This window comes from Hyperolius riggenbachi, chromosome 12 (genome assembly GCF_040937935.1).
Source record: "Hyperolius riggenbachi isolate aHypRig1 chromosome 12, aHypRig1.pri, whole genome shotgun sequence".
Taxonomy (NCBI): domain Eukaryota; kingdom Metazoa; phylum Chordata; class Amphibia; order Anura; family Hyperoliidae; genus Hyperolius; species Hyperolius riggenbachi.
In genome coordinates this window covers 82002043-82021397 of record NC_090657.1, presented here as the reverse complement: position 1 = coordinate 82021397, position 19355 = coordinate 82002043, and the positions used below count along the sequence as shown (strand labels likewise).

Genomic DNA, 19355 nt, shown 5'->3' with positions numbered 1-19355 from the left:
CCATTTCACTGTCATAGGAAATAATTACACAATCGCTTTTAGAGCGTGCAGCCATACTGAGAACGCCAATCTGAGGATTTGTGCACAGCTTTACAAACGTTGATGCTGGTCGTGAGGGGTCAGCCATACTATCTGGTAAGAGGCTGGGGCTTATGATTGGTGCCCGGGGAGCGTTGTGGAGGCACTTGGTGACTAATAGTGAAGGAGCGTGTGCTGCACATAAAGTGGTGTAAACTTAGTATTGACGTATTACACTAGAGAGTTTCCTTTCCTTTTGCATGGATGGTTGGAATGACACTGAGGAGATAAAAGATCATTGCGAACCTGAGAGATCTTAGGACTGCAGCGGGCCGGGCCACATGCGACTTATGCCAACTGCTATAATTGGCACTGCAATCTGGTGAGCGTAATTGTTTTTCTAATAGTGGATTCCAAGGATCATTGGGTTAAGAGTTCCATAAGAAGCGTGACACTTAGAGCTTTTGTTGCATTGGGACTTATGAACTGGGACTTTTTTTGGAGCAATTATATGCATAGGAATATGAGAATTTAGGATTGCCTTTCTTCCTGAAGTTCAATATATGTAAACAGCTGTGTGACAAAAAGCTATGTGTACTGGAACTTATGTATATTTTGTGTTTAGGGCATAGAGAATAGTAAGGAGTTGAGTTATTCATTATCATTCAATTTCTGTGAGAAAATATATCTTCAGATCAGGCTTACATTTGGAAGTCAAAGGTATACAGATAGGACCTGCTGAGCGCTGACATCATTTGATTTTTTTTGATAACTGTATAAATGTTGGAATTATAAAATGCAAATATAAAAAACAAGTTCAATGTAATAAATGTATTCAATGTAATAAAAAAAAAAAAATCACCTGCACCATCTCACTGAAGGGAACTGTGCGATTGCCTATGGTCTCTGAAAAGGGAGGCAGTGTGAAATGAGGGAGTCCCTCTGCAGTTTTTCCAGTCAGAATGAAGGGAGATTGGCCCACCACATGGAAGGAGTAGGCCACCAAGCCTGCAGCGATCACCACAAATGCATTCCGAGCTACAGAAACACAAACCTATTTATCAATACACATTACAGAGCATGTCCATACAAAAGCCATCTGCCTGTGCCTACCTGTTGTAGCTAGCCAGACAATTACGTAAGAGATTCGGTAAAGCACCGGCATTCCTCTGTACGTTCTTGGAAAGTGGGATTTCATCCATTTGAGCACAACGAGGAAGGCAATACACAGAAAGCCAAGGACAGCATCCCCAAGCCTTTGGAAAATGAAAATAAATGATTAATAGTAACAAAAAGATAAAGGGGTTGATTCATTGAGCTGCGCTGCTAAAGCAGTACAGCTTAATGTGAGCAGAGCGAGCAGTGCGCATACTACGCACGGTAATGTGTAGCATGCCCTGGTAACTTACTTATGCTCCTTCCAAATAGTGACCGCTCCACTGATCCCACCCTGAGCTCCCACGGTTCCAGTGGCTTCATCAGACATGATTCCCGCACTTTGATTGGGCCAATAGGCTATTCGGCCAATCAAACTGTGGGGATCATGTCCTATGAAGCCACTGGACCCAACGGGGCTCAGGGAGGGAGGAGTGGAGCGGCGGTCATGTGAATGGAGCGTGTGTAAGTCACCAGCGCACGCTATGCTGCACTACCGCGCGTAGTATGCGCACAACTCGCTCTGCTCACATGACATAATAAGCAACACATCCATAAAGCGTCGGATAAAGTGCAAGCTCTGACCTGATCATCGGAAGCTTATGGAAGGTTTCATAGACTTGAAAGATGAACTCCCGGGGAATATCCTTCAAACCCAACAAATTCTTTCACCATAAGAGAAGGATTGAAAAAGAGGAATCTTGTATTAAACAATCCTCATGTTCGAGGGATATACTGAATCCATCAGTAAGCATTCAATACAAAAACATTAAAGTAACAGTATAACAACGGAAAAAAGAAACACGAATAAAGGAATGTTAACCCTCCATTTATTTAGAGGCTTGCAAGTGCTCCAGGCCAATTGATTCTAGCACATTTTTTATTTTATTAATTTCTTTATTGGTTCCATTTTCTTGCTTCTAATTTATACCCCTGCAATGTGTATTTATCGCCACTTGTCAATAGGGGGCAGTGTGAGATAATAACAGAGGACTTCTGCTTTCAGTTTCTGTCTTTTCTACTAAGGAGAAAGATGACAGCATTTCAAAGAATTTACAGCACGAGTTCTGCTGACGAAGGTCACCAGCAGTGCACTTCTCTCAAACAAGAAAATGATTGAAGCTGCTAATGGGTAAAAGGGAGCCTGAAGTGGAGAAGGATATGGAGGCAGCCGTATTTATTTCCTTTCAAACCATACCAGTTGCCTGGCTGTCCATCTTATCCTCTTTCCAGGGCTGTGGAGTCGGAGCAATTTTGGTTACCTGGAGTCGGAAGTTTCATAAACTGAGGAGTCAGAGTTCGGATGATTTCTGTACCGACTCCACAGCCCTGCCTCTGCCTCTAATACTTTAAGCCACAGACCCTGAACAAGCATGTAGACAATTTCTGACACAAATCTGACAAGATCAGCTTCCTGCTTGGTTCAGGTGTGTGATGCAGACACTACTGTAGCCAAAGAGATCAGCTGGATAGCCAGGCAACTGGTATTGATTAAGGATCCATATACCTCTCACTTCAGATTCCATTTAAGAAAAAAACAAAACTTGTAATTTATAATTGCCTAAAAAGTGATTGGTGTACAAACATACCTTGACCTGGCTGAAGCCAATAGTGACTGCCGCAGCTGAAGTAAAGGCTTTGAGGACAGGATGGGAAATAAAATCTAGAAGGAACCCTGAGACAATACAGATCTGTTAATACGACTTGTTTGTGGTTTAAAATAAGATTTACTGTGAAAAATAAAAAAAACAGACTTACCAAAATGTAACAGTCCCATGGCTAGCTGAATGCAACCGCATAAGAAAGACAAAAGAATGGCCAAAGAGGTGTCACCAGATGTATAGACTGCCACCAACAGGGACATTATGGCTGTGGGGCCTAACGTCACATCTTTAGAAGTGCCAAGCAAACTGTAGATAAAACAGCCAACGAATGAGGAGTAAAGCCCATACTGCAAAGATCAATAGAAAATATGAAGTTAGACTTGTCACCAAGGTTATGGTTTTCCAGTGAATCTTTTAAAAAAGACATAAGAGATAAGCCAACAATTGAAAATACATCCATCAGTTATACAGTGTGATAACACAAGAAAAAAAATACTATTACACATTGAGCAAGTAATGGGACACTGTAGTGTTATCTGTTCTAGGAGCCAGGTTGTCTATTTGAATTAAAAATTCAGTTTGTTAGTGGACATCAATAAATGCTTTATGGACCGTCCTTTCATGCTTAAAGGATACATCCAGGCACAAAATAAAATTAAAATCCACTTACCTGGGGCTTCCTCCAGCCCCTGGCAGCCCTCCCGTGCCCTCGCCGCAGCTTCGGTGGCTCCCGGTCTTTTCCGCTGCAGAAACTGACCTGCCAGGTCGGTTTCCGGGTCAGCTTCTTCTGTGTTCCACCGCTACACCGCTGACGTCATCAGCGCTGCACTGTGCAGGCGCAGAACTACTGCGCCTGCCCAGTGCAGCCCTGATGACATCAACGGTGGAGAGCAGAAGAAGCCGAACCGGAAGCCGACCTGGCGAGGTCGGCTTCTGCAGCAGAGAAGACCGGGAGTCATCGAAGCTGCGGCGAGGGCACAGGACGGCTGCCAGGGGCTGGAGGAAGTCCCAGGTAAGTAGATTTTAAATTTTTTTTGGGAGTGTCTGGAGTATCCTTTAAAAGGGAACCTAAACCAAGGATGAAAAAACAAAACAAATCCAAAACAAAGTGTTTTACTTACCTGGGGCATCTACTACCCCCTGCAGCCACCCTGTGCCTCCACCGTCCTGGAACGATCCTTCGGTCCCCCGCAGCCGCTCAGTTTCGCTTTCGGTGACTGGGTCAGTTGATGGCCACTGTGTCTGCGCAATACGAGAAAATCTTGAACTGCGCATGCACAGGATGGTCTTGGCGGCGGGAGCGTGAACGAGGATGCTGGTGGCCAGGGCCACGCAGGCACAGTGACCATCAACTGGCCAAGTTGCTAAAAATGAACGAAAAATGAAAAGGAAGGCGTGGGCACAGGGCAGCTGGAGGGGGCTGGTAGAAGCTGAGTGAAACTCTTTTTCCTTTTATCTTTGGTTTAGGTTCCCTTTAAAGAGGAACATCTGAGATTCAAAGTTAAAAGTTCCTTAACCAGTGATAAACTCTGACATAACATTCAGTATCACGTTTTCCTACTTTTTATTACCCATACCGTTATCGTATTTACTTTTGTGCACAAGTATTATTGTCTGTTTAAAAAAAGTTCCCAAAGTACAGTTTATCTGCACTGAAAGCAGCCATTGAAATGTATTGCATAACTGCTGTATTTATACTGTATATTACAATGTATCCAGCGAGACTGTGTCTTCTCCTGTGTATACTTTTGGCTTGAATTCAGCTGAGATACTGCTAACAGTGTTTACATTATCTTGTTTGTCTTCTTATCAGCTACTATTGTAATTTCTTCCTCAAGTTTAACAAGGGCGCTAAGCTGTAGAAGAAAGTGCTGTAGTTAACTATTTGAATATTGTTGTACTACCAGTGTTTTTTTTCTGGTAGTACTCCCCCCCCCCCTTTCTTTCTGCTGTAAAGAATCTCTTAGAACAAAGAAGAAATGCGGAGTTTCATACCACTTTAAGCTACCACAGGGGTATTTTATTAATAAGAAAACGGGCACACCTGCCTGTTTTCAATTCTACTCAGCCAAATTTGGTGTAAATTAAAAACTTGAAATGTTCATGTGCCCATTTGAGTATTTAGTGGTAAGAAAGGCCCTAAAGTCAGTTTGCAAGCAGATTCTCACCAACAGAAGGCCATGATCCAGGTGAAGTAAACTACCATACATGAACTTTTCTTATGTTCCTACCCAGTTAAAGTGGAAAGGTAATTTCCTCCAGTGTACTGAGCTTTTAATCCAATTCATGTTTTTACAGACATACTTTTACTCTAGTTATCATTAAAAACATTGTTCACTTACCTCCACAGGTAGGCCAGCTACCTCGGCATAAGCAAGGGCCTGAGGGACAACTGTAAGTCCAACTGTAATTCCAGAAATGAAGTCAAATTGGAACCATTCCAGAGAATAGTGAGGCAGCCAGTTCAGAAATGGCAACCTCCTCTTTACCGTTTCCCAAGAGCAGCATTTGGCCAGAATATCACCATTGACTCTTCTCCTCTGCTGGTTACCCAGCCAATCCATGTTCTCAGATACAAGTTACATCATTTCTTTCTAGCAAAGATAATAGAAAAACATAAAATATAGCTTATGCATAAGAAAATGCACTCCCATTCAGATGTATACAAAAAGGTAGAACAAAGAGAAAAAAAAACTATGAAGATGATATACAAAGTGAAGCAAACCGTAGCAACCAATAGTGGCTTAATATTTTTTGTTTGCCACTCTTCTCTCTTTGTCATATCGCTTAAAAATGTGACACTTGAATGATTATGCAGTGTCCATGCTAAAGACTGCCAGATTACGGATGGTCATCCGTTTAAACTGTTCAGCTGAAGCATGTACCATGATTTTGCCATGGATGTGTACAAACGCCCAGAGCTGGAAAGGCCACAAAGGCCTGCGCCTTGGGCGGCAACAGGCCGAGGGGCAGCTGGATATGGAAGAGGGATTGCTGCATATGGAAGAAGAAGCTGCAAATGGAATACGGAGGGTGTAAATAAGGAGCAACACAGGGGAAAAGGGAGCTGCTGTCCAAGGGATCTGTAAATAACTGAAGGGGTTGCTGTACATGAAGGTTAGATATGGAAGAGGGAGCAGCGCAACTATTAGGAGGGGGAACCACTTATAAAAGGGGAGGCTCAAGAAAGGTGGCCAAGGGGTGGAGAAATATGAATCCAGCCTTGCAAATGCCTCATTCAGATTTGTAAAACAGAAGATAACAGATGCATCAACAGGTATAAAATACTTGAAACCGATTTAAAATTGGCGGTAAGGATGGACTTACCTCCCCAGATAACAGCCACTAGGAGCGGTTTTCAAATGTACTTTTGAGTATTTATTGTTCAATAAAGTACACACGGATACTACTCCCAGTGGCTCTTATCCGGTGTTGGCTCGCTTATCTTCTATTTGACCTTATTTGCCAAGCTTGGTGTAGGGGATATTTCCCCCTTGTACCCCAAAAAGTAACTTCTTAACCCAAGCTTTAGTCTCCCCACCCGCCTTTCTAGCGGTCAAAAGTTGTGGTTTCTGAGTATACCTCTTAAAACGCTTTGTCTAAACTTGGAAATTAAGATCTACAACACCAGAGTTCCCCAACCCTGTCCTCAAGGCCCACCAAGAGTACATGTGTTACAGGAAATCACAACCGTTTACAGGGGAGGTAATCAGCGTCTCAGCAGAGCTGATTAAAGGGAAGGTTCAGGGAGGGTGGGTAAAAAATCAAAATCAATTTCCACTTACCTGAGGCTTCCTCCATCCCGTGGCAGGCAGGAGGTGCCCTCGCCGCCGCTCCGCAGGCTCCCGGTGGTCTCCGGTGGCGCGCCCGACCTGGCCAGGCCGGCTGCCAGGTCGGGCTCTTCTGCGCTCCAAGGCCCGGAACTTCTGCGTCCCACGCCGGCGCGCTGACGTCATCGGACGTCCTCCGGGCTCTACTGCGCAGGCGCAGTAGTTCTGCGCCTGCGCAGTAGAGCCCGGAGGACGTCCGATGACGTCCGCGCGCCGGCGTGGGACGCAGAAGTTCCGACCGGCCTGGCCAGGTCAGGCGCGCCGCCGGAGACCACCGGGAGCCTGCGGAGCGGCGGCGACTGCACCTCCTGCCTGCCACGGGCTGGAGGAAGCCCCAGGTAAGTGGAAATTGATTTTGATTTTATACCCACCCTCCCTGAACCTTCCCTTTAACTACCTCTGTGGATTTCCACACAACATGCACTGTTGTTGTGCCTTGAGGACAGGATTGTGGGGCAATGTACCACACTACTTCAGGTTTTATTTTTGATTTATGAGATCATACAGATTTTTATTCCTCAATATGTTCTAGCAGTCTGAGATCTGTAGAGAGATTCACACCCAGTATTCTGCGTCAATTATTCACGTAAGCTGCCATAACAACTGATAAGAATAAACACAACAGGGTTTTGGGGAGACTGAATAGGAAGAGAGGCTAGGAAGTGATGACAGCTCATCCCAAAATGCCAGAACAGAAATCTACTTCACTTTACTACTAGCGATGGTGGTTATTTGATCATCTGTATTAGTTATTGTGCCTATTGACAGCAGGACCCCCATCTTTTGTTTTTCTCTTAAAGTGGACCCGAACTCTTGCACAGGACTGAAGGAAAACAGAGAAATACACCCTGTATGTATTTAGATAGTTTAGGCTGTCCAATTCTCCCTCATTTGTGTCTAATCTCAAGTTGTAATTTGATTCTCCCCTGTGTCACATGACTGCCTATGGCAGATAAGCAGATAAGCTTATTTGAAAGCACAGGCTGTAAACAATATGTCTGCTTCCATGAATCAGGAAGTAGAAACTGCAGATTTATTTTAGGTGCTTTGCATGCGAAATCAACGTAAATGACATGCAGCTTGGAATACGGCCAGTGAAAATCTGCAGGAATTACACTCGACTGACCCAGTTCCAAAGTACATACGGTACAACTAGCATCCATCATCTTGGAAGTAATTGCACTACTCTCTGAGGTTCACAGTCACCGGAGCAAGAATTTCAGGTTACCTCACACCCTCTGACCACGATTATTATGACTAGTGGTTTTATATAGCACAGTCATTTTCACAGTCATGCTGTGACAAACTGATTTGAAGTAATCAAAAGTACGGTATATACTAGTAAGTATAAGTCTATCTTTAGGCCCTGAACTGCTATGTGCCTGTGCTGCCATCAGAATCAATAAATATGTAGTGGGCAGGGCCAGTGCTTCCACTGAGGCTGCATTTCCACTTGTGCGGTGCGAATCGCCGCGGTAAAAATTCGCATGCGGATGCGAATTTCGCATGCGGGTGTATGCGAATTTTCATGCGAAGTCGCATGCGAATTCGCATGGATGACGATGTATGCGAATTTAACCATGGCAGTGCTGGTGTGCTTTTTCCATTGTTTCTATGCGAATTCGCATGAAAATTCGCATACCTAAACCGCATGCGAATTTCCTATTAAATGCATTGTATGCGATTCGCATAGCGGTATGCGGTATGCGAATTCTGATGGCTCTGCCATCCGAATTTTTTCTGCACAGAAAAACGCACAGGAATCCTGACAAGTGGAAACAGTCCCATTCACTTGTATTGCTATGCGAATTTGCATGCGAAAAACGCATGCGAATTCGCGATAGTGGAAATGAGCCCTCATGATCAGCCTGGGCAATTGCCTAGGGCCTTCAGCTCTTAGGGGCCCCATAAGTCAAGGACTGTAAAGATCACAAGTTTAGTGTCAGTACAGTATGAAAGGGGCCCCATGTTTACCCGTGCTTGAGGCCCTACATTAATATTTGCTATGTCCCCTTTTTATCTAAAACCATCCCTGGTTAAGGAGTCCCATACTAAGTACACTCATAACCATTCACGTGCATCCAGGTAATACGAGAGTGTTTGGGGAAGGCAGACATAGATGATAATCATTTCAGTAAAATGAATCTTACCAGTATTTCACTGTGGGATCAGCGACAGTGTTTTAATCAGGTTTTGCACTGGTCCTTTTTGTTGACCTCTTATACCTAACTAATCCTGTTCTCTTTCCTAATAACATCCTGCTTCCCCAACATAATCCCCTTCCTATTTCCCAACCCCCTCTCCCCTCCCCAACAGTAAATTACACCTGAACGGAGAGGGATATGGTTGTCTGGCTTAAAGTAAAAACAGCGCTGGAGATTTCGGTGCAGCCGACGCCACTATTGGACGTAATGTAAAGCGGCACTCAAACAGTAATTTGGGCATGGTCAAAACCATTCTGTGTTGTTACATTGACAAAGAGGACCCCTTGGGGCCCTGCAATGTTCGGTTATCTGAATGTGGCTGGATAGTTTACTGGTCAAGGGCTCTGTCCCTGACACAGGAGACCAGGGTTCAAATCTCAGCTCTGCCTGTTCAATATGCCAGCACCTATTCAGTAGGAGACCTTGCGCAAGACCCCTAACACTGCTGCCCATAGAGCGCGTCCCTGTGGCTGCAGCTCTGGCACATTGCGGCCGCCAGGAGAAAAGCACAATATAAATGTTCTGTGACTTAAATGGAATATTGTCACCAATGCTGAATGAAGTATTTGTTCTAGATTGGAGTGTGCAGACCCTTTGGATTGTTCGATTATATAAATATTATATATGTACGCTGTCTGGCTGATTCCTTGGTATTAGTAGTGTCTGAACCACACACCTGAAACAAGCATGTGGTTAATCCGGTCAGCCTTCAGTATTTGATCTGAATGCTTGTTCAGGCTACATTGCTAAAAGTATTACAATATTAAAGGAAACATCAGGCCAATTAATAACAAAACAGATTTACTTACGTGGAGCTTCCTCCAGCCCCTGGAAGCTTGCATGTCCCTCGCCGCAGCACCGCTTTCAGCGGGTCACCCGTGGTCCCCTTCATAGCAGCTGCCACCTGGCGAGGTCGGCAGCTTACTGCGTGAGCGTGTGGCCGTGCCACTCGCGGTCAAGCACCCATCGCCAGGAGCGTTCTGCGCCTGCACAGGACACTGCTGTCGAAGTAATCGTGACCACGATCTGCGTGGCCGCGCACAGGCGTAGTAGCCTCCGAACTCGCCAGGTTGGCAGCTGCTACGGAGGGGACCCCGAGCGACGCGCTGAAAGCGGAGCTGCGGCGAGGGACACGCAAGCTTCCAGAGGCTGAAGGAAGCTGCACGTATGTAAATCTATTTTTCTTAATTTGCCTGATGTTTCCTTTAAAGAAAGCCTGTGAGTATAACATTAAAAAAAGTTAGACACCCCCCCTAGATGGATGCCTGGTCTGATCCAAAGCCTTGCAATCCATCTTGAATCCCATTGCCTGCATGTAGTTTTACACTATTATTATTATTATTAAGTATTTATATAGCGCCGACATATTACGCAGCGCTGTACAGTGTATATATATTGTCTTGTCACTAACTGTCCCTCAAAGGAGCTCACAATCTAATCCCTACCATTGCCATATGTCTATATTATGTAGTGTAAGTACTGTAGTCTAGGGCCAATTTTTAGGGGGAGCCAATTAACTTATCTGTATGTTTTTGGAATGTGGGAGGAAACCCGAGTGCCTGGAGGAAACCCATGCAGACACAGAGAGAACATACAAACTCTTTGCAGAGGTGTAATTATGAATTTATGTAGTGCCAACATCTGTGCAGCACTTTACAGATTGCACTGAACAGAGGGTCTCACAATCTAAGCTCTTACCACAGTCCTAGTCTAATGTCCCTCAAAATAATCTTTGGAGGAAAATGAATTAGCTCGCCAGCATGTTTTTGAGAAGACAGGATAAGCCAGAGTGCCCAGAAGAAGCCCACACAAGTTAAACATTATGTTTTCTCTATCTTTTTGGCCAGGTACCACTACACACCACAAATTGGAATGCTACCTACTGCAGGTCTCTCTATATCAGATGCTGAGCTGCATCCTAACTGTGACAGCAGGCAGGGCCGGTTCAAGTAACAATTGGGCCCTAGGGCAAAATTAGCCTGGGGCCCCCTAACAGACACCCTCCGACCAAAAAGAATCATTAGGGGCCATTTTGTTGCAGCCAAATTTCCCTACTGGGCCCCTGAGCTGGCTGCTGACCCTCCCCCAATCACCTCCCAACTTAACTGTGCTCCCTAGGACCACTCCAGTGTCTATGTCAGTGTAGTGTCCGCCAGCACAGATGAGATGCTACTCTGCCAAAGCCTCTGCAGAGTCCCTGTGGAGCAACAGTTAAGAAGGAGGAGGGACACCTTGGGGGCCCCTACAGGCTCTGGGGCCCTGGGGCAATTGCCCATTTTTTCCTATGGTAGCTCTGGCCCTGACAGCAGGTGCATAACTACCCGGTAACAGCTCCTGCATTCACAGGGGTGCCTAGAGCTGTACATGGGCCCCATCTACTACATCACTCCCTCTGATAAAAAGGGGTCCGTCCTTCAGATCAAGTGTTTTTGTGGCTACACTTGTTATGGGGTGACACTTGTCCGCACTGTCCCTTTCAGGATGAGCCCCCAGGCTGTGGGGATACCAGCAGAAGCAAGGGGAAGCATGGGAATTTTGAGGGGCCCCATCAAAGTACTTTTTTTTTGGGGGGGGGGGGGGGGGGGGGGGGTTGGAATGATTTGTAGTTAGGCTCTGTGTAACAGTGATTGGTTGATTATACACGCCAGCTAGCAGAGAACTATTTTATGGAATAAGAGACAAGTATTCTAGACTGCTCCTTCCTAAACCTGATAGGTAAAGAAAAGCAAGACAAAAAAGAACACAAAGAAATGCAGTCAAGAAGTCAATTTGCCATCAATACCCGCAATACATGGGTTAACAAACACATTCAATATACAGCATTGGAAAGAATACAGAGAAGTGGTAGGGAGTCACATAGACACTTACCTGCAGAGGTGCTAAGGGAGAAGCAATGAGAAGCAGAAGCAGCAGCAAATAAATAGCAGCCGGATCCCTGCTAGCACCTCCGCTTTCACTCCAGCGGGGGGCGTGGCTAGTGGCGATCATATGACGGCGGGGCGGGGTTCATGGAACAAGGAAGTGGGGGATGTACGGAATGAGCCCCCCGAGTCTGTTATTCTGGGTGGTCTGCAGCTCCTACATACTGAGGGTGCTCGCCGGGAATGTGCTGCTTATCATTGGTGAGTGGGAAGCAGTGATGGATACTTGGCTCGGGTGTGATGGAGCTGGAGGTGCCTCTGTCACACAGCGTGCTGCCTATAAGCAATGCATTGCACAGAGGGCAGCCCAGCAGTGTGATGCTGATGGCGATACTGTCACTGTGTTCAGCGTCTTCCAGTAATGAGACCAATTTTACCTGCCTGTAGGACCAGAAAGACCTGTTATATCAGCATGGAGATGTGCAGCAGCGTTACTGCCCCTAAAGGTGGCCAGTAGCCGTGTGGGGGAAGATTTAGCAACTTTGTCAGACTTTGCAACCAGTTGCAATAATTTATAGGTAGTATTATTATCTTAAAGTGCAACCTAAGGGCCTGTTCAGACTATCTGCGTATGAAGAATGCGTTTAAAATCAAAGAAACGCAAGTTGAAAAACGCATGCGGTTTTCTTGCGTTCTAATGCGTATTCTATTGCGTTTTGCACACACACGTGACCCAGGGGAAAAAAAGAATTATGGGAACCGCAGGGGAAGACGGACGCTAAAAACGCAATAGTACGCGTTTTTGATACGCGTCCATAGACTTTCATTGCGTCCGTTTCTATTCGTGACGCACAGGACTGCGTGCAGCAATGCGGATGAGAAACGTATGCGTCTCATACGCATACATGTGAACTAGCCCATTCAAAAGCATTAGGAGCCGTTTCTATGCGTTTTTGGTACCCGTACGCATTCCCTGAAAACGGCTAGGAACGCGCATAGTCTGAACAGGCCAAGGGCCATTCACTGTTTGCGCAGGTGATTTTCACGAGACTAGTGGTGTAAAATCACTGTACATTCTCGCGATTCAGAGCGATCGCGATCAGTGCTTTTATGAGCACTGTATTGTGATTACTCAAGAATCGCGAGAAAATGGTGTAGGTAACATGTTTTGCGATTACCGTTAATTGCGAAATGCCCTTGATTAGAGGCAGTCGTGGCTAGCGCTTCGATGATTAGTGGGAATCGCCCGCTAATCACCCTAGTGTGAATGGGCCGCTAAAGCTATTTGTATCAGAAAATTCACCCCAACCTAATGTTCCATTACAATGAATGGAAATCGCAACGCTTTGGCATATTTTTGTTGACTGCCATGCATTGCAATTCGGCAGTGAACTGCAATGCATTAATGGGGACATCATACATTGCACATGGACATTACCATAACCTAAGCTGCCACAAGCAATGTGGGGGACACAGCAAACATGTGGAAGAAGGTGCTCTGGTCAGATCAGACCAAAATGGAACTTTTTGGCCAAAGTGCAAAACGCTATGTGTGGCAGAAAACTAACACTGCACATCACTCTGAACACACCATCCCCACTGTCAAATATGGTGGTGGCAGCATCATGCTCTGGGGTTGCTCCTCTTCAGCAGGGACAGGGAAGGTGGTCAGAGTTGATGGGAAGATGGATGGAGCCAAATACAGGGCAATCTTGGAAGAAAACCTCTTAAAGAGACTCCGTAACAAAAATTGCATCCTGTTTTTTATCATCCTACAAGTTCCAAAAGCTATTCTAATGTGTTCTGGCTTACTGCAGCACTTTGTACTATCACAGTCTCTGTAATAAATCAACTTATCTATCTCTTGTCAGACTTGTCAGCCTGTGTCTGGAAGGCTGCCAAGTTCTTCAGTGTTGTGGTTCTGCTATGAACTCCGCCTTCCAGGCCCCTCTATGCACACTGCCTGTGTGTTATTTAGATTAGAGCAGCTTCTCTCTTCTCTCTTATCTTTTACAAGTTGGATAAATCGTCCTCTGAGCTGGCTGGGCTTTCACATAGTGAGGAATTACAGACATGGGCAAAGCTGTTTGCAGGAAGAAAAGAGCAGCCTGAAACTTCAGTGCATGAGAGATGCAGGGGGAAAGAAACACACAAATGATCTCTTGAGATTCAAAAGGAAGGGTGTATACAGCCTGCTTGTGTATGGATGTATTTTCTATGTGTGGACATACTGTACATCAACCTACTTCCTGTTTTGGTGGCCATTTTGTTTGTTTATAAACAAACTTTTTAAAACTGTTTTTAACCACTTTTAATGCGGCGGGGAGCGGCGAAATTGTGACAGAGGGTAATAGGAGATGTCCCCTAACGCACTGGTAGGTTTACTTTTGTGCGATTTTAACAATACAGAATCTCTTTAAGCCTAGTACACACTAGCAATTTTGATAGGCCAATCATTGGTCAATTTTACCACCTCCGTGTAGTATGACCATTTACCTGTATAATCTGCATAGAATTGAAAATCTGTTTGGCCCTCATACTACATGGAGGTGGTAAAATTGACCGATCATTGGCCAATCAAAATTGCTAGTGTGTACTAGCCTTTAGAGTCTGCAAAAGACTTGAGACTGGGGCGGAGGTTCACCATCCAGCAGGACAACGACCCTAAAACATAAAGCCAGGGCAACAATGGAATGGTTTAAAACAAAACCTATCCATGTGTTAGAATGGCCCAGTCAAAGTCCAGATCTAAATCCAGAATCGAGAATCTGTGGCAAGGTCTGAAAACTGCTGTTCATAAACGTTGTCCATCTAATCTGACTGAGCTGGAGCTGTTTTGCAAAGAAGAATGGGCAAGGATTTCAGTCTCTAGATGTGTAATGCTGGTAGAGACATACCCTAAAGGACTGGCAGCTGTAATTGCAGCAAAAGGTGGTTCTACAAAGTATTGACTCAGGGGGCTGAATAATTATGCACACCCCACTTTGCAGTTATTTATATATTTTTAATGTTTTGAATCCTGTATGATTTTCGTTCCACTTTTCACGTGTACACCACTTTGTGTTGGTCTTTCACGTGGAATTACAATAAAATTGATTCATGTTTGTGGCAGTAATATGACAAAATGTGGAAAACTTCAAGGGGAAGAATACTTTTGCAATCCACTGTAACTGAATGGACTACTGATGTGCAAGGTAATGTCCCTGTTTACCTATTGCTCAGTTCACATCGGCCTCCTTGCAACTTCCAATTGGCGGTTACAAGGTGGCAGCCCGAGGACCGCTCAACGTTCATTGGTGTGAACTGCTGGGGGCGTGTTTTGCTGGGGATCGCACGCGCCAATGCATGTTGTACACTATGAGGGCTCGTTCACACCTAGAGTGTTTTTGCCCTTTTTTTCCAAGTGCCGGCGATTTTGAAAAATCTCACTAAAAAGCTTGTGCAATGATTCCCTATGAGAGTGTTCACATCTGAGCGGTTTGTTTCTGATCCGCTCAGCAAAGCACTGCCTGTACCATTTTCTGAGCGTTTTTGCTCAATGGAAGGTATAGGGAATTCTTGTATAGCGATTTCCCCAGCGCTTTTAAGAATAAATTAACCGCTCAGCGCATAGAAAAGCGATTTTTATCAAAATATCGCGCACAAAATTGCAAATCACTGGCACCAGTGATTGTGATTTTAAATGTGAACAAGGCCTTAGGTCCCCGCACACTGCAAATCCATGCCATTCTGATTTTTTTTCCTGGATGCTATCAAAAGAAAAACGCAGCATGCAGTACTGATTAAAAATCAGAATCGCATGTGAAAATCAATTAAAAATCGGAATCGCATGTAGTGTGCAAGAGCAGACTGGATTCATGCGTAAAAGGTGTCCAGTCCTGTAAGTTTTTGACGGTTGCGTCAGTTTTGTATGAGTTTTCTATGGCTTTGTTCACACAAAAGGTGTCCATTTCTAGGCCAGTGCTGTCAGTTTTGTATGAGTTTTCTATGGCTTGTTATGTACATTTCCGGTCCAGTCCTGTTCTGACAGGACAGAACTGGACTGGAAATGTAAAGTTTTATGAGTAAACCATACCTAACAGAACACTGTATCTGCTGGTGTCTCTGTCTTCACATAGAATAGAGACAGTGCCAAGCAGATAGTGTTTCCATTGTCTGGAAACAATCTAGCATGGTCACATGATTGGCTCCTGTTGCTTAGCTTCCCACTCTTTGCTGACAGAGGTCACTGAAAGATGCAGATGTGACATGTTGCTATATGGGTCTGGTCTCACTTAATTATTAGCATGATGGCACTTCCCTGTCGTCACTACGGCTGCAGAATAATGTCATTTAAACAGGAAACTTGAATGGTGCTTGGAAGAAAGCAGCACACTGCTATTTTTTTTTTAAAATATATGTTTCATCATGTTAATCAATGGTGAATCTAGTCTGTAAATCACCTAAAAAAACCTGTAAATTTCCCAAAGGATAAGCTGTAGGAGTAATTCCCGTCATCAGATCCCGATCATGCACACTCCACTTCCATATTTTTACATAATGTACAGGAAGTAGTGATGGTCAAGTAGATGTAAATTTATGCAACTTGAAAACTAACCAATCAAATCCTGCTGAGGTAAAATTTGAGACGGGAAGTGCCTGCGGCGGGATTTGATGCGATCATCGCATACACCTGCTAGTGGAAATGAGGCCCTTCATGATTTTCTAAACCTGTCCAGTTCCCTGTAATGATTGTCCTGAGTTGCAATGCACACCGCAGCTCTCTGTGATTTGCAATGTACCATTTTAAGGTCACACTGCATGCTCCTCCTTCCCGCATACTGTATGTGAAATGCATGCGATATACTTTCTTATTCAGCCGCAAAAGCACATGCAATTCTCGTAGGTTTTGGTAAAAAAAATTAAAAAAAATTTGATACTCTGCAGTAGGGGTGTTTGTTTTTGTTTTTTTTTGTTTTTTTAAATTATTTATTTATTTATATATTTTTACTGGTCGAAAAGGCAACTTAAAAAAAAACACACTAATGCATGAAAAGTGCTAAAAGTATACAAAAATCAGAATAGATTATATTCGCCAAGTACAGGATATCGTACATGGAAATGTTGTTGACAAGACAATACCTTCATGGACAAAGAACATACATAGGTGCACATAAAAACATATTACAATACAATTAATCCATGGCATGCACTGATGAGGATCACACAATCCGAAACAGTCTGTATGCATGGTGGATTATTATGGCTCTGTACAAATTACCAAGCTGACACATCATTGCATTCCAGCAGTTCTGGAGGTGTGTTTAGCTTCTAAGGGTACAATGGTTAATTTGCATATATTCAGCAGTGATGCACTGGGAGACATCTCAAGCTCACTCCAACCTGAATTATCACAAATTCTTTCTGTTTTAAGAAAGCAAAGTTTTTTTTTTTTTTGTTTTGTTTTGTTTTTCTAATACAATTATACAATTTACATTTCGCAGTGTGGATAGCTACTTACAATGCAAAATGCAGAAATGCATATGGCAGAAAACTCATGGTTTTCCACACAGACAAGTGTGTGCCCAGCCTTTGTGTGTTAAAAGCTAAAAAAGTAGTTTTGTGTTATGTAAGCTGAATGACACTGTCTTTAGTGTTTCAGAGCTACAAGCTATCAGGCTTACTATACATACCTCTGTGGATACAATACCGTTTTTAGATACAATGGTTATTAGACATAACAAATTGATTACAGATCTTTATGTCAAGCCGACGGATGTCAACTCTGTTGCATTATGGGAGCTTTCACAGAAATATGTCTGGGTGTATCCCTTTTGTAACTAGATACAATACTAAGAGCGATAATATCACCAAAAATATTAAGACATTGGTATCTATTTGCAGACAGTTTCCCTGAGATACAACTATTTGAAAATATCCCCATCTTTTCATATAAGAAAGCCTCGACTTTGAGAGATAAGCTGGTGCATGCTGATGTGGGTACTGGGTGGTCTGATCGACGTGGATTGACCCGCAGGGTCAATGCGCACATTGCAGCTCTGCGATTAAAGAGACTTTGTAACAAAAAAAGTTCCCCTGGGGCTACTCCCCTCGGTAGGGGGAAGCCTCAGGGTCCCAATGAGGCTTCCCCCTCCCCTGTAGCAGCAGGCAATCCAGCGCTGGCTCCCCCCGAAGCATCCCACAATCCTGGCTCAACAAGCCTGACAAGGCTTGATATATTTAACTTCCCTGGCTCCAGCGGGGGCGCTGTTGCGGCTCTCTGCACGGAGATGGGCGGAAATAGACGCTCTCTGTGGGGTCCACTCTACTATGCAGGCGCAGGAGACTTGCGGCTATGTCTGCCTATCTCCGAGCGAAGAGTCGATCCGGAGCCGGGAAGGCAAATATTTACATCCCCGCTGTTCAGAGGGGCACAGTGAGACTGCCGTGGGACACAGGGGGACGAGGAAAGCCTCAATAGGATCCGGAGGCTTCCCCCACCTGAGGTGAGTAACCCCCCCCCAGGGGAACTTTTTTTTTTAGTTACAGGTTTTCTTTAAAGGGGAGGAGATCAGGCATACCTACAGAGGCACAACCTTTAAAATAAATGGTTGTTATACATGCGATTCCACATACGTGGTATATGCATTAAGGTGCCCTTGTGGTTTGATCTACGTCAGCCACACCACACAGAAAGTTAAAGTGTACCTTTCTGCGCATAAACATGCGATCAGAGGACGGCTAACCGAACAAGCTGTCCCGTATCATTTTGTTCAGGCAGGACATAATGTGAGCCAGCTTAGGTATCAAATAAGTGAGCAGGTTATGCCCCCTAGAAGAGGAGGAGATTGTTTGAAAAAGCTACTGGAGGCATATTGGATACCATGGAACCGAAAGGACTTAATCGGGGAATTGGATCTTATTCCATTTATTTAAGTATTGTTTGTATTTATAACCATCTCCCAGAGTTTTTTTTTTATCTCTGTTGTGAGACGATGTTATATAATTTGTTTCTTACCCTGCAGCTGTCCCTGAGTTTAAAACCACTGTCCATGTAATAACTTAATAATGTGAATGTATCTGATTGCATAAAAATGTATTAGTAACATTGCGGGTGAGAAGCCATTGCCCTCTGCAAACATCAGTCATGGGAGAGCAAGGGGAATGCCCGCATTCGTTCGCATCATACGTGATGCGGTGGGCGGGTTTCCCGTTGTGCTCCTATTGGCCGCACAGCAGAGTGGGTGTGAGCACGGCTAGGCTTGCCACTCCCACCTATGTCCCCACACTGCGGTTTCCCATCAGGTCTGTCTAAGGACAGCGATGGGTGGCACAGATTGTCGGTACTGTGCAGAGCGGCACAGTATACCTTTTCCCACAATACACAGTGTGTGGGAGGGGAGTTAGATAGTATGTGGCGACCAATGGGCTTAGAGTAGGATAGTTCCCCATCAGGTCCGCTGATGACATGGAGCCAGCTGATTGGCTAACGGATTCAGCAATCAGGACTGGTTTATTGCCCACCATGATGGTGTATAAATGGATAAATTATGATGTACATGTTTAGTCTGTATGTGCCTAGCTTGAGAAAGGAGCAGGAACTCAAACGTCGCTATATTGGCTGTACAGGACTTCTTAATAAAAGAGCAATAATACTACAGGCCCCTCCTTCAACATCTTCAAGAAGGCCCTCAAAACTCACCT

General features: G+C 44.5%; 2 protein-coding genes across 4 annotated transcripts in view; one reads left to right on the top strand and one right to left on the bottom strand.

Moving 5' to 3' along the window:
* Window positions 1-11785, bottom strand: part of SLC26A11 (solute carrier family 26 member 11) — a 48997-nt gene extending 37212 nt beyond the window's left edge. For 2 of the 3 annotated variants that reach the window (XM_068263525.1, XM_068263526.1), the window contains exons 1-7: window positions 11680-11785; window positions 5120-5371; window positions 2932-3124; window positions 2763-2848; window positions 1759-1838; window positions 1132-1274; window positions 881-1056 (exon numbers count right to left, since the gene is read on the bottom strand). In XM_068263525.1, coding sequence (XP_068119626.1) covers window positions 881-1056; window positions 1132-1274; window positions 1759-1838; window positions 2763-2848; window positions 2932-3124; window positions 5120-5341 — 900 coding nt within the window. In that variant the 5' untranslated portion in view covers window positions 5342-5371; window positions 11680-11785. Of the gene's footprint in view, window positions 1-880; window positions 1057-1131; window positions 1275-1758; window positions 1839-2762; window positions 2849-2931; window positions 3125-5119; window positions 5372-11679 lie in introns of those variants that run through there. The other variant, XM_068263527.1, reaches the window with a different exon arrangement.
* Window positions 11786-11802: 17 nt separating this feature from the next.
* The window catches only part of SGSH (N-sulfoglucosamine sulfohydrolase), a 69416-nt gene continuing 61863 nt past the window's right edge, over window positions 11803-19355 (top strand). Inside the window, exon 1 of the mRNA XM_068263528.1 lies at window positions 11803-11933. Within this exon, the coding sequence (XP_068119629.1) occupies window positions 11840-11933 (94 nt within the window). The 5' untranslated portion in view covers window positions 11803-11839. The remainder of the gene's footprint in view (window positions 11934-19355) is intronic.